The sequence below is a fragment of the Pyxicephalus adspersus genome, chromosome 2 (genome assembly GCF_032062135.1).
Source record: "Pyxicephalus adspersus chromosome 2, UCB_Pads_2.0, whole genome shotgun sequence".
Taxonomy (NCBI): domain Eukaryota; kingdom Metazoa; phylum Chordata; class Amphibia; order Anura; family Pyxicephalidae; genus Pyxicephalus; species Pyxicephalus adspersus.
This window is the reverse complement of record NC_092859.1, coordinates 117,075,473-117,091,311: the sequence shown is the minus strand read 5'-3', so window position 1 is coordinate 117,091,311 and position 15,839 is coordinate 117,075,473. Positions and strand designations below refer to the sequence as shown.

Sequence of the window (15,839 nt, the reverse complement as noted above, 5' to 3'; positions counted from 1 at the left end):
TCCCCTTCTGATCACTCATGTGCCATTCATTGTCCCCTTCTGTTCACTGACCCACTTTTTTACCATACGGCCGGGTAACAGACTCCGTTAGGGCAGGGATCAGCAGCTTGCTTGTCCTTCCTGGTGCGGAGTCGCGGGCACGTGTGCGGCCTTTGAAATTACTTTCTGTTTCACTCTGCACTGCAGCCAGCACGGAGGAGTCACACAGTTACCCACCGTACCACCCGAGTGGGAGAATCTTTCAGGCGCAAGTATAGGGGGGTGTCTTATTTGCAGGGGGTGCTTTATTTTATTGTTTTGTGCAAAATCGGGGGGGTGCCTTATTTGATGGGGATGGCTTATCATCAGGGAAACACGGTATCAACTGCATAAGTCATTTTACAATATTAAAACAGCCATGTTTTCTTTTAGCACCAAGTACTAAGATCTGAAATAAAGCTACACTACTTGTCTTCTCAACAAAAATACAGAAAAGTTAGAGTAATCTGAATATATTCAGGTCTGCACAAGACCCATTGGGCCTGATTTATTAAAGCTCTCCAAAGCTGGAGAGGATACACTTTCATCAGTGAAGCTAAATGATCCAGCAAACCGGGAATCTATTTCATAAAAGTCATTTGCTATTTGTTATCAAATGTTTTCAATCCTGGACCAGATCCTTTCAAGGTTAGCTGGATCACCCAGCTTCACTGATGACAGGTTATCCTCTCTAGCTTTGGAGAGCTTTAATAAATCAGGCCCATTCAAGTAGCTGAAAGCTGATGTTTAGCACTCTGACAAATTACCTGAATCCATGGTCCATATTTCACTCCATCTTGACTCCATGGATTTAACATTTCCTCTCACCTACCTTTGACCATAATTTCGTTTGTATATGACCCGCCTCTACTGGGTTGTACCCCTTTTCTAATCGTTGCCACCTTGTCCAACCTTTGCTGTTCTTCCCTGCTTCCCTTAACTCTTTATCTTCTGAAACTAGGGCTGGAGTAGCATTAAACAACACTGAGTGTATAGGCCTTATATATTAAAGCTCTCCAAGGCTGGAGATACACTTTTATCAGTGAAGCTGGGTGATCCAGAAATCCTGCAATGAATCTGGCCCAGGATTCAAAAGATTTGCTATCAAATGACATTGAAAAAAAACTATTCCAGGTTTACTGGATCACCCAGCTTCATTGATAAAAGTCTATCTTCTCCAGCCTTGGAGATATTTTATAAATCAGGCCCTTTGTGTGAATCTTCCATCTAGACTGTGTATTAAGCACACATCTAGCAGTAACTATGATTGGTTTCAATAGGATGTGGAGTTGCACATTTGTACTTTATGCATGAGCTGGCTGGCTGGCTCACTCAGCCGATATCTATTTGTTGACATTTTTGTGAATTAAAACATTTTGTGTTTGCATCCGTTAACCTCTTTCCATATTTCTTCTGTTCTTTATGGATATGACCTTGAATATTTTGGATCTTTCAATGAAAACTATTTTTTTTCAACCCCCAGTACCCTATCCCCAACACAATTCTCTACTTTAGGGGGTGGGTATATTAGTATTACAAATCTGCAGTCCTAATGAGTGATCTAGAAAATAACTTTCTTGCATAGAGAGCTTTCATAATTCAGTAAAACCAAATGGTGTCATTGGTACAGTCAGTGGATCCCCTATTTGTGATTATTAAATAACGCAAAGGATATTTTTAAATAGAATGGATGCTTTTCATTGAGTGTACTTTGTAAATATATATCTCATTTGTTATGTTTTGTTTTCTGTATCAATTTACATATAAGTATTTTATGTCTAATTTGTGTTCCTTGTCATTAGAGTTTTCCTGTCTGGGAGAAGGAAAATAAGATCTACTGTAAGCAGACTCTAGTGGATGGGACAGGACCCAAGACGTACTGGACTAGAGAACTTGTAGGAGATGAACTAATTCTGGTAAGACTACAGTCATATGAAAAATTCTGTAATAGAATTAGGAAGTCAAAAAAAGTCTAAATGGAAAATTATGAGCCCCAGTAAACCTGACCTAAAAGACCATCCACCGCCCTGATTTTTATTTCATCTTGAAAGTAAACATATCATGAGATAAATCTTAATCTAAACCTTTGCTGATTTAAAATACTAGTTGTCTGACTCCGAGACAAGATTTTTTTATTAGTAGAATCAGACCAAAGTCAAATATTCTTACCTGCTTACTTTTCTTTGGTCAGCAACTCAAAGCTTGAAGTGCAGATTCAAAACTTTGGTGTAATAGCTGTAGAAGAGCTTGGCTTTATAGGGCTTCCCTGGTATCATCCCTGAAATGATAAGGGAAAACAATGTTTATCTAAAGGTATGCTGCTTCTGTGCATCAGCCACAAGATGCAATGCAATGGAAGATGTTACATTGTACACAATTAGGATGAAACACTAGGGGATTGGCTGAAAATGTACAATCTGTCAAAGCTCTTTCATGTGCAAAGGTGTTATTTTTACATGTTCTGCATGGAGTTTGCACATTCTCCCCGTGTTTGCGTAGGTTACCTCTTGGTACTCCGGTTTCCTCCTACGTCCCAAAAACATGCAGTTAGGTAATTGGCTACCCCCCAAAATTGACATTAGACTGAATTAAAGACATATGATTGAGGTAGGGACATTAGATTGTGAGCCCCTTTGAGGGACAGCTAGTGGCATGACTATGGACTTTGTACACCACTGCGTAATATGATGCTGCTATATAAGTACTGTGTAATAATATTAAAAATGTTCTTTTTTTCACATTAGAAACCCAATCACTCAGACACTGTTACATAATTAGGCCAATGCCATTAGTTTTCTATTACAGTCATTTTCTGTGCAAGGGCAGGTATGCATGAAATACATTATTTCTAGATATAGAAGTTATATAAGAACACCAGGCAGTTAAAGACATGCAAAAAAATGACATCTTAAATAAGACATAACAGAAACTGAATGAAATACATCATACCTCATATAATAGAATTAAAGTATCAATAAACTCAAATAAAAAAATACATATAAAGAAGTGAATCTGAAATTCAGCAAACATTCTCTGGTGAAGAATCAAGCACTGCCATTGAAAACAAATAGACCTTGAAGGTTCTCTACCACAGAATGTTTCCTGAATATTAGATTCACTAATAAATAGACCCTCTTGGTGTTTCTACATACAAGTCTTAGGTGCTCCTTAAAAGGCCCTTTATTTATATTTGCTTTAATTATGCATTTAAAGATGAAAAATTAAAAAGCGAGGGGTTGCTGTTATTACATTTTAAATGTAAATTTTTATGGAGAAAATTAATTTTTATATAACAAACAAAGGACAGTAATAAAGTAAAGAGAAATACGATGACTAAATGTCTACAATGATATCAAAATATATATAAAAAACAGTGAATACATGCATTGCTAGCTCATCTTGGTTTTTACAGTATATAGAACAGTCATAGAGACTAGACAATGTGGCTGTTACATAAACGTTTCAGATACTTCCCTCTGTGGCATACATTTGAAATTATCCAACAAAATATATGGTCAAGGTAAGAAAGTGAGTTAACCTCCCTGGTGGTCTGAATAATAAGTAATTTTAAATGTCAAAGCGGTACGTTTAAAAATACTTATTATTTTACATTTCCTGCCTGGTCCCCCAAGCAGCACAGTCATGTGTCATGCCTGGCCGGCATCTGCATCACCTGGCCTCGCGTTCCCAGCGTTCGCATGCTGGGGACGCAGATGCCGGGTGGGCATCGCCAGGCTACACAAATGCCGGGCATCGCTGGAGGACGGTGATGCCAGGAAATGCTTGTGGATTTTGCAGGCAGTGCTGGAAGACGCCGCGGGCACCGCTTGAGGACACCCCAGGCATGTGGGTACCAGGTAAGTTTTAAAACTCCCTTACAATTCCACCCCAAGTGTAGCTCGGGGTTACCGCTTTTGGTACTGAAAATTAACCCAGAGCCACACTCGGGAATACCGCCAGGGGGGTTAAAGAGATAAGGTGATATAAAAAGGGATGGCGGAGGGGGTAGAGTTGGAGGCGAGGAGGGAGGTAATATGCATCAGTGGGCTCTTGTTACATTTTAACACCCCACACCCCAATATAACTGATGCCCACCACTAAATTTATGAATCCAGAATATACAAATGCAAAACAGGTGCCAAATGATGGGTAATTCTAGTGCAGTATGAGTACACAATCTTTATTAAAAATGTATAAACAGTAAAAAAAAACGCACATTAAACTAACCCATAAACCCTAAAATGCAAATATTGTCACAATGACCCCCCACCACCCCTAAACCCCATCTAGACAACACACACAGACAACACTTTTAATTCCAACAGCATTGTATGTAATTCAGGTAAAATACTCCAGAGGACTAAAGGCCTCTGCTAAAGCACTTTTCTGAATTCAGGTGTAAAAAATATGTAAGCATTTTCCCTGCACAGGAACACAGAAAATATATTACTAATTGCTTCTGCCATGAATCACCACTGAAAGGTTATATAAGTTTAAAAATAGACAGACACAAAATCATATGGTTACAATTTAACAAACATGTAGGTGTAATGAGGTACCATGCATTTGAATAAATATCAGGAGTTCTTCCAACCAACTACTCAATAATAATTCAGCCATTATTCTAGCACAACATTTTTTATTTGTTCAGAGGTGGCAAATGAATATGAACATGGTTCTGCCTTACCACACTACAAGTGGATAACCTGATTGTATTAGGTCACCCGAGTTGCTAGGTATAGTCCCTGTTGTGGCATGGCATCTCTCATGTAACACCTGAATAGAAAATAGCTGAAAAACTCTGGAACAAATGACAGCACATGTCTCAGATCTGGAATACGTTTTTGACTTACCTTGTGTAGGAAAGACAGTGGTGATCAACGTGGTCAGGAAACAATGGGAGAACAAGCCAACATGCTTCAGCCACACTCGAGGACTTTATCGTGTAGTTTTTTTTTTTTTTTTTGTATTTCTGATGAATTAAAAGATTATTTTTGTTCTCACACTGCACTAAGCTCATATTTAACCACCTGTTGGCACCTCCTTTGGTTGCATTTGCTCTTTTTAGATTTTTTACCTGGTTATCCTGCCCTCTGTTTTATAATCTTTTATATTCCAAGATTGTCAAGACAGTGTGAAGCCTAAGGTATTTCATGATTTCTCGTTCATCCAACATTCTTTTAGTCTGTTAATATTACACAGACAGCCTTAGTTTTTTGGCTGTCTCAAGCTGTAAATTGACTCTGTAACGAGCACAGCTGTCAATACAGCAAAAGTTCTAAGAGTGACAAAATCTCCATAGTGGCTTGTGGAGACATTGGACTTGATTTATTAAAGCTCTCCAAGGCTGGAGAGAATACACTTTCATCAGTGACGCTGGATGATCCAGCAAACCTGGAATGGATCTGGTCCAGGATTCAAAACATTTGCTAGCAAAAAGCAAATGACTTTGAATAAATCCATTTTCTGGATCACCCAATTTCATAGATGAAAGTGTATTCTCTCCACCCTTGGAGAGCTTCAATAAATGAGACCCTTTACTTCTAAGCTTTATAGTTGGAAGATGAAGAGGATAAATAGGGGAAAATGTATGCTTATTCAATAGGTGGGTTTTGCCACTATTACTTTAATGTTGGGTAACTTTGCATTTACTATATACACTTGAATATAAACTGATCCAAATATAAACCCCATATAAAGGCCCCTATTTTTACTTGAGAAAACAGGTAACCTACTTTGACTTATTGAGTATAAATCTAGGTTTGCTGCTAACATTCAAAAGAGTAATCAATAGAACTGCCAATAAAATTAACATAAATACATATACACACAGTGTGTTGTTTTGAAAACATTTATTTAAGAGGAAAAGGAAAATTCAAGGCTCAAATTGTATATCTTTTTACCCTTTTTCTAGGTTGAAATATGTTGTACTTTTGAGTGGTACATAATCATTTGTGCATGTTGTTGACCACGAGGCGATGGCACTTTGTCCTTATGTAATGTGTATAATAAACTCTTTAATATCAAATGCAAGAGTTTGTTACATACTTTACGTAAAGACACAGTGCCGTCTGCTGGTGTGATTTCAAACTCATACTTTTTTTCTAATGGCATTTTGAGGGCACAAAAATCCTGTTTTATACACTAGTATAATTGGTACTTAAAAAATCAGATAATTTGATTATAAGACACACATAAAAATATAATTCTGTGTTTATTTGAACATATTCATATTGTGCAGCTCTGTTACATGGTACTTAAAACATATAGCAACATTTCCAACTTCAGGAGTGCTGCATCAATGTAGGGAGATGGTGTAAAACTCAAAATGTTTGGTAATAGCAAAGGTTCCTGTTATTCTGCTAATGAGTTTGTGTGGCAGTGACAAAGAACACACTGCTCTTTCTCACCCCTATTGTGGCCCATGAAGGCAGCATCATTAAATCACATTCTACCAAGCCCGCATTTACACTTAGCGATATTAATGTTCCTCATTAGTATATACAGATGAGCTGGCCAGAGCGGCAGGTCAACAAAAACATGTTAACACAAGAAAGTCTTTGTTAGCTGACCAAACGCTCGTTAACATTACCCATATACAAAGAGGTCGTTGTGCTATTGCTCATTAAAACTTTGGCCTAAAATACTTTGCTCTACAAAATTGCCTTTATTATTATTTTTAACCTGATTTGAAAAAAAAACACCCCAGATCTTCCTTTCAACCCCAAACCTGACTCATTTGGTTTTCTGCTATGGGTCAGACAGCAGTATGGCAGCAAAATACATTTCCTGGAATATAGCAGACTGGCTTTGTGAAAATGTACTAATATATGTATATAATGTAAACAAAAATATACAGCACACTGTCCCCTATATTAGAATGAGTATAAACCAACATTTTGGTGGTTAAAAATCCCCCTTTTTTGAATAGTCACATGCCAGAAGTTGGGTTGTACTCTTCCTTTCTTTTGGAACTGGGTAAAGAGTGCTCTTTTTTCCACTTGTGGGTATCAGTCCTTAACCGATTATTTCATTGGGCAAAAATCCTATTTGTCTTGTTGAACATTGGGTACAGCTAAGTGTTTACACACAATTTCTTGCTGACAACAAAAAAACTAAATGTAATTTCTCAGGGTAGGTATGTGTAATATATGTTGAATCACCCACTTGTAGTCTTCATCAGAAGCCTGTGTGACAGCATGACAATACAGGAGCATAACTTGAGAGAAAATAACTTGGGAGAAAATAATAGAGCATTGTCACCCTAAAACCTATTTGAGATACTTGTGGTTGGGTTTACAAACAAGGATTGTATATATATAGACACACATATATATTAATCTGATGTCATTGACTGTCTATGCAGAGTATGAGAGCAGATAGCATAGTATGAAAGCATAACAATGTTGTCCTGTGCCTAAGTTTGCCTACCTTTTTCTTACAGGTTTTCGGGGCAGATGATGTCGTCTGTACACGGATATATGTGAGAGCATGAAACACAAACTCATGAGGGCTCTTAAAATTGTTCCATACCCATCAGTTATGTAAGGATCCTACCACACCAGCCCATCTGTTGTAAACTTTAAGATTGAAATAGTGTTTTCATTCACTAGTAGAATCAGACTGCGCTCTTACAAAATGCAGTGTTTTTATTGTAGTACCCCAAGCATATTGGGCATGAATCTTCAGTGATCTTTAAAAGCTCAGCGTGCATTGGTGCTATTACAACATATTTTGCCAAGCATGTCTACTGTGTCACCACATTTATTGCAGAACAAACAATGAATAGCCAATTGACCCTCTTGAACAGCCTTTTTGTTAGCATCTCATTAGAGATCTCATTAGAGGTAATAAGCACTTGAATCCATACACCAGTTAGTACAGGGGTGCCCACACTTTTTTGGCTTGCAAGCTACTTTTAAAATGACCAAGTCAAAATGATCTACCAACAATAAAAACTCAGACCTAATAACTTCTGTGCGCGGTGGAGTTTATTTTGAAAGGCAGGGCTTTGGGATCCACTCGTGTTGCCTTTGCGATCCACCTGTTGGGCACCCCTGAGTTAGTAGAAGTATTCAACCCAGACACCCAGGACAAATGTGTAAATGCCATCATATTTAAAATATCTAGCACCTTTGAGATAATACCACAGTTGGATTTGTTGTGCCATGTAGAAAAGCAGCTATTTCTGCTGTGTACATAGTGACTTTTGCCTTAATAATACATTTGTGCAACTAGAATTCAAATCATAAAATAGTTCTTTGCAAGAATTACTGAGTCAGCCTTTTCTGTTTAATTCTGGTCCAATGGGATTAAGGCTTACAGTATAGTGTTAATTTATTATTATTGAAAGGTTCCCCCATTTACTAAGGTATACTATTTTTCCACGTATTGATTGTTTGTTTGTTTTTTTCAACTATTGCAAGAAAACACTCATTTTTCATTCAGAAAAACGTAATTCTTATGCTACCATATGGGCTAAAGAATGAAGATACAGGAATGCACACACTTGAAATAATTACATGCAAAATCTACTGAATCTCTCTGGATTCATTTGTATTGTTAAATCAAGTGATGAAGAAAGCCATTGTTTATGTCATAGGAAAATGTATTTCCAGAACCTGAATTTGTATTTTATCCCTTAAAAACATAATACCTTGCATTTGCCCAGAAACATTTGTAGGAAAAATAACATTAATAAAAAAGAGAGTTTCATGACCTGGCACTAACAATGGGTCTTTATTAAAGCTCTCCAAGACTGGAGTAGGTACCGGTTTATTATCATAACCTGGGTGATCCAGTAAAGCTAGAATGAATTTAAACAGAAGGATGAAAAAAATCATATGCTAATAGTTAACAAATGTTTTCAGTTCAGGACCAGATCCATTCAAATATATTCTATCTTCTCCCATCTTGGAGAACTTTATTAAATTAGGCCAATTGTGTAAATAAATTGAACTCTATTGAAGCTGAACTTCATGTATAAAAAATGCCACCCACTGCAACTTTGTATTCAGTAAATAACATGATATGTATTTTTAAATGTGATAAGTATAAGTACCTGAATCTGTTTATATGTCAATTTTCTGTAATCTCCTGTGCAGCACTTATACTGGAAGAGAGAGGTCTAGCACTAGCAGTCAATTTGGCTGCATGCTGGTGTGCTGAAATGAGACATGCTAACGGGATGGTGGTGTAGTGTTAGAGGGAATCCATTTTGCAGGTCAGTCAAGTTTTGTTCCTGCAGTGAAGGTCAGCTCGGTCCAAAGTAAACATTTGGTTTATAACTAAACAATTGGTTTATCTGCTTGCTTAGAGTTCAGATTTAAAGTCCATTTAAATAAACCATATTGCACATTACTTAATTCACACAAATTTAGTGTTTCATATCCAAATTGACAAACAGTGATCACAAAAATCACAATTTAGAGGGGTCCATGTTTATTATGCTAAGCAGTGATGCTTTATCAACATCCTGGGTTGAAAAAAAAATAATTGTAAATAAGAATAATCAGATCTCCAGGGTTTGAATTGGGGGGATTGTGGTTATTGGCTTACATGGAAAGTTTATTAGTGCTCCTGTTGGGAGGCTTTTAGTGGACAATGCTGCCCTGCAATGTGTTCTGGAAAATCCTCATATAGAAAATGTCTTAGCAATATATAAGGCACCTTAAAAGACTTGTGATTGTAAAACCATGGACATGATGACATTGTTACAATGAACACAGAGAATACAGTGCGGCCGTACAAGAGGCATAGATGTGCATAAGTTTTAGAAATTCCTTTCACTAAAATAATCATAAAACTCACAGGAATCACTCTTTTTACTGTGAAATACAAGCTACAAGTAGTGATGTATTCTCCACCAAAGTGTCCTTTGTTCAAACAATCCCACCATTAAAAGATAATGATACATGCACTATGTAACATAAAAAATGTATATCCAGAACCTGATGACCAGTTTACTGCTTATAAAGTACTAGTATTACAACATTAACACATTATTCTTTCTCGGCTGAAAAGAAAAACGTAACATAATTCTAACCTGCAAAACATTGCAAATAATACCTGCAGAATGAGTACAGTAGAACCCCGGAACTCAGATACCTGGAAAATTCAGATAATCGGCAGCCGACAGCACCGCTCTCCTAATTGGTCCTGCAGCCCCAGCAGAGGTGTGGCATGTGTTCTGCATCCAAGAACACATACCACAGCTCCGCTAGGGCTGCAGGACCAATCAGGAGAAAGGAGCTGTCAGGGGAGCAGATCAGAGCTCCATGATTGGCTGATTAAAGGGAAACCCTGATGACGGCTCAAGCGTCATTAGGGTTTCCCTTTTCTTAGCCATTCAGCACTAGAGGTGAATGGGGACAAGTCTCCCCATTCAATTCTACTGCTGAATGACTGAAAAAAAATTAACCTCAGTTAACCGGAACCTACACTTATCTGGAATCCAAGTCTCCCCATTCAATTCTAGTGCTGAATGACTGATAAAAGAAATTACCTTAGTTAACCGGAACCTACACTTATCTGGAATCGGCCATTCCCCGTGGGTGTGGGATAACCGAGGTTCTACTGTACCTATACCTAGCATTACTTTATTTGTGGCTATTTGATGACTTATCCATTAGATTAAGTTAAGATCCATGTTAGGGTACTGATAGATGCAGTTATTTTAGACACCTTGGTATTGTAAGAAAAAATAAAAGATAGTGAGGAAACAGCAACATTTAACACTTTTTACTATGCAGATTGAGTTGAATTTCGTAGTAAATAGTAAAACCTTTTTCACGGGTCTGCCATTTTTACAATATTGTGGACCTAACATGGTCTCTGTACACAAATGTCTGTTATATTGGAAGCACTTAGCCCTACTACACACAAGCAGATTTGTAGCCTAATTTGTGCTCGACCGACTGTTTCCATTGATTTTCAACCTTCTGAAAAGATGGAACACAAAAATATATTCTGACTTTTTGATTGTAGGGTGGCAATGAGTTGAACCACATGATTGGTAGTGTCTCCCGATTGGATTTGCTCATCGTTCACGATATGACACAACTTGTCTTGGACAATCTGTCCACAAAGTCCCAAAAAGCAGCCACTTGCAATCAGTTAGCTGTTAAACTTACTTCAGATTCATTTTAAATCAAATATTGTTATCAGATTGTAAATCAGATCATAAGACTCATGTGTACTAGGCCTAGGATCTTCCTTCCGAAACAAAGGCTGCATTTCATAAGGACACAGTCTGTCTTATAGCTTACTATTGAAGGGGACTGGAATACACTACAAAGCACCCCTCCCTCCAACAACCATACCTTAAACAGTGTTCTTTGTATTGTGTACTGTGCCTTTATTCAGTGTCTCATTACACATCTGCTCTTGTTACTTTGTGATTTAATAAATTTATTTCAATAAAAAAAATGTTGTGTGTGTGTGTTTTTTTTTTAGTAAATTATGTCTGCCTAATAAAAAGACTCCAATAAAACCGGTAATACTTCACAATTCTAAAACGGATATTTACAAAGTGTGTGATAAGGAAAATAAGCCTGTACTTATTATATCAAGTCTTGAAATTATGTTTAAAGACATTGTAAATATGTTCAATTAATCACAGCCAAATCACTTGTGTGCCATAATTTAAATTTTTTTTTTTACAAATAGTGTGAAATTGTGGGGAAAGGAGAAGGAGAGAGAAAAATAGAGATGAGAAAGAAAAAGAGGGCAAGAGAGGGAGAGGGGGGGGGGAGCAATGCCTTAAATCCTCATAGTCCACAGCCCCTCTTTACACTATGACATTCCATTAATGCGTGTTGTATTAAATCATTCATTTCACCAAGAATGGGCTGCTAATGCATGACGTGTGCATTATGGAGGACTGCAGTGTCAGTCTGTACTTGTGCATTGGGGTGCTATGCTAAATAATTTAAAAACCCCACACTGAGTGTCTTGAGTTACCTTTGTAGGAAAACACACTTTACTGCACAATAGGTTTAAAGTAGGCCTAAAAGCTAACTATACTTTAACATATTATAACCATAATTACCTCTCTCCCCATGCCTACTTACCCCTCTGCACTGAGTAAGGTTGTCCAAGAACCCACGCCATATCAGTTGGTGCACAGTCACAGAAGCATCTCTGCAGGTTTACAAGTATAATGGTTTTGTATTTAGGGCTATGGAGAACCTAGTGGAATAGTGGAATTCCTAGTGGAATTCGGCACCCTGACATTAAATCAACTTTACACTGAATGGCACCACTGTTCTGCTCTGCTAACCTATTTCCTTCTGGGACATTGCTAAGAGGTTGGGAGGCTTTCAGTTTCTGGGGTCTCTGTTCACTTTATTGCATCCTCTGCTTACATCACATTCTCTGCAGTGCAGCTAGTAAAGTCAGTGCTGTTTTTTCTGTACATTGTGTGTTTCGGGAGGTGGAGGCGCACACTTACGGGCTGCTGATGTTCTCATACTTCAAACACATAAACATTAAAGCGTACCTAAACTCAGAAATGTCACTTTACATAAAAGGGTAGACAACTCTTACCCTGTTTCCCCGATAATAAGGCACTGTCTTATATTTTTTGAAATGCCAAAATATGACCTAGGTCTTATTTTCAGGGGATGTCTTATTTTTCCATGAAGAAGACTACAGTACACATTTATTGTTGAAAGTCACTCATGATATCTTAGGCATGCACAGAAGGAGCCTTTTTGCACCAAAAAAAAATTTGCTGATCTCAGACATTCGCAGTGGGATCAGCAAGTTTTTTTCCATCCTACGTCACCCAATCTTGCACCTGGGTTGGGTGACGAAGGATTAAGAACCCGGAAGAAGAGACTAAGATGGTGGTGCCCGGGGGCCGGGATGACGCGGGACTCGATGGAAGACGCCTCCGGATGGATCAGATTGCCTCGCGGGAATAAAGGTAAGTGTATTTTTTTTTTGGGCAGTTTTCAGTTTAGTTCCTCTTTAACTTTTCATCCTTCATTGCACTAGCTAACCACAGGGTGAAATATACTCTCAATGACAAAGTTTTTTTCAGAAAAGCGTATACCTTTATCAAAACATTTGTACCCCAGCATTTCATTTTCCTGGAATTCTCCTACAACCGCTTAGATATCACAAATACAATTGCCTTTTCTTCCTTGCATATACTTGCATATACAATTTTTTTTAGAACTCGAAATAAATTTTTGTTTAATGTGTCATTAAAGTAAAAAAAAAATCCAATTTGTTTTTATGTATTTATATGCACATATATATAAACATATAATAGTGTGCTTAGTGCTCTTTGATAATTAAAAATATGATTATTAGAGCGCTGATTTTAGTTTCAAGTATGAATCCTGATATTTATTTTGTATATTTTAGGGCCATTTTTGATGTATTGCACATCCAAATTTTGAACATTGCTAAAAAGAAGTTAATAACAATAGGTATTGGCAAGCAATTCTTCATAAGTATACCACTTATGCTATACATGTTTAAGATTTAGACATTTTCAGTCTTGTTAACATGGAATTCACATGGCAAGTTTCACTCTGGAAAAATGATTGGAAGGCTTAGAAAAGGTGACTGGATCACCCCTCTTTTTGCTTAACCTAGTGGATTCCCCATGGCATGTCATCTGCCTCCCCTTCTCCCAGCCTAATGAATATTCTCATGTAAATAAGCTTCCCTGCTTAGTGTTAAAGCTCAGGCAAAAGATTTTGTGAGATAATTGGCTTGAGAAATGATTGGAGAATAGAAACAATCAACTAACCCTTTCCTAGAAGAGACTAAAGAATTTATACCATGCAAACAGAATTTTCTGTACACTATACTACAATAACATTTCCACCACTTATCATCGCAGTGCTCCACCTTTTAAGCTTGCTGTGACAAGTGTACTACATGCACAATGCTCATTTTACCATCTTTCTGATTTCAGTTTTAGGGACCCATGGGAAGAAATTACTGTTTTCATTGGTTTTATGGTTCCATAGGTTTGCATAGTTTAACTGATCTGTAAAACATTTTTTAATGGACATTTTATTTTTGAAATCTTTGATTTTTATATATTATACAGGTTTCATGTCAGAGTCTTTACAGAGCACATGAGGAGCTTTATCGTTTCAAACTCAAACTGAACAGAATGGGTAAAATTGGGAAGGATGGGGAGGATTAAGTACTCACCAATTTGACTGTAATTTAAGAGCTCTGTAAACAAAGGGCTTTTTTTCAGTAAACAAGTTATTTATATGAATTATTTTAGACCAGCTCAAAGAAATGACAAATATGAAGCACAGATTTCTACACTCAAGAATTATAAAATATATTATTTTCTTTAACTAAGCATTTGTTGTGCGCATAAATACATCTCTAAACCATTACCCTTATTTTTATTGTCAGTAAGCCATTTTTTATTATTGTTATGTCAAATTAAAAGGAAAATTATAGATATGTAGTATATATATAGTTTTTAGTATATGTTTTAAGTATATGATTACATTCTTTCTATAATATTCAGTCTAATAAAGGTGTATGATTCCTGGGAGTACACACACTATGCAGAACCAGTGGGGCATGTCATTGTTGGTCTAGATAGTCCCATCTGGCCTGACTATATTTTTGTACATATTACATAGAATTTATCAAAGAGATTAGTTTTACCATTGGTGCTCTATGATCTTGTGCCCGCAAGTGTTTATAAGGGTCATTTATCCAGCATAAAGCATCATTGCATCTGCTATTTTTGCACACAGGAGAGTGTAGGCACTACAACGTTGGATAGCATTTCAAGACTTTTATATTGAAATAAAATAATTAATCTATTTGGCTGCAGATGAGCCTTCTGGTATTCCCATTACAGAATAGATCATTCATTCATGACAGTTACTCTTCTGAGAGCTAAACTGAAACAAGGTCATTGATAAATATTGCAAAGGAATGAATTGTATACAAAATGATGGTGTAGACTGTGACCCTATATATCAAAGGTTCTGGTAACAGTTTTAACTGACACAAAGTCCTCACAGGGACTCAGACAGAATTTTTATTATTAATATTATGATTATTATTATTATTATTATTAATAATAATAATAATAATAACTAGTATTTATATAGGGCCAACATAATACTCAGCGCACTACAAAGTCCATATTCATGTCACTAACTGTCCCTCAAAAGGGCTCACAATCTATAGTCATAGTCATATGTCATTACCACAGGAAAACAGATTAACCTAACTGAATGTTTTTGGAATATGGGAGGAAACCGCAGTACCCAGGGGAAACCCAGCAGACAAAGGGGGGACATACAAACTCCATGCCGATAGTGTCCTGGCCAAGATTCAAATCTGTGATCTAGCATCTTTTTAAGCTGGGTGGGAAGAACCTGTATTGATACCCAACTTTTCAGTAACCACTCAATAACAGCCAGGTGGTTACTGAAAATTGCCAGGTGTTGCACCAGACTAAACTAGGCTAGGGAGAACACTGCATATATGTTCTAGAAACAGCTGTCATCCAAATCAGTCTAATCAGCCATAAAAAAACACTAAACAATAACAAAAATGTAAATATATACATAAACATGTAGAGGTGTTTTTTTTATCTCTAGGCTTTTTGTGCAAAATATTTAAGTATTTAAATATTTTTTATTTACAATTTGAATGGAATGGGTAGAGATAAGATCCACTTAAAAGGAATATTGTTTCTTCCTTTTAACTGTATCGTTCAAGAATATTCAAGCAGTGCCACCTTGTGGTAACATTCTAGAGCTGCAGGTTATTCTTATATCCACTAACTGCTGCAAAATTGTTTCTAGAACTAATTC

General features: G+C 36.9%; 2 protein-coding genes across 2 annotated transcripts in view; one reads left to right on the top strand and one right to left on the bottom strand.

Annotated features, from left to right (window-relative positions):
* Positions 1 to 2,296, bottom strand: part of ACSBG1 (acyl-CoA synthetase bubblegum family member 1) — an 80,386-nt gene extending 78,090 nt beyond the window's left edge. Inside the window, exon 1 of the mRNA XM_072402056.1 lies at positions 2,188 to 2,296. The gene's annotated coding sequence lies outside the window, so the exon portion shown is untranslated. The remainder of the gene's footprint in view (positions 1 to 2,187) is intronic.
* Positions 1 to 11,436, top strand: part of CRABP1 (cellular retinoic acid binding protein 1) — an 18,002-nt gene extending 6,566 nt beyond the window's left edge. The window contains exons 3-4 of the mRNA XM_072402062.1: positions 1,821 to 1,934; positions 7,463 to 11,436. Of these exons, the coding sequence (XP_072258163.1) occupies positions 1,821 to 1,934; positions 7,463 to 7,513 (165 nt within the window). The 3' untranslated portion in view covers positions 7,514 to 11,436. The remainder of the gene's footprint in view (positions 1 to 1,820; positions 1,935 to 7,462) is intronic.
* Positions 11,437 to 15,839: the final 4,403 nt, after the last annotated feature.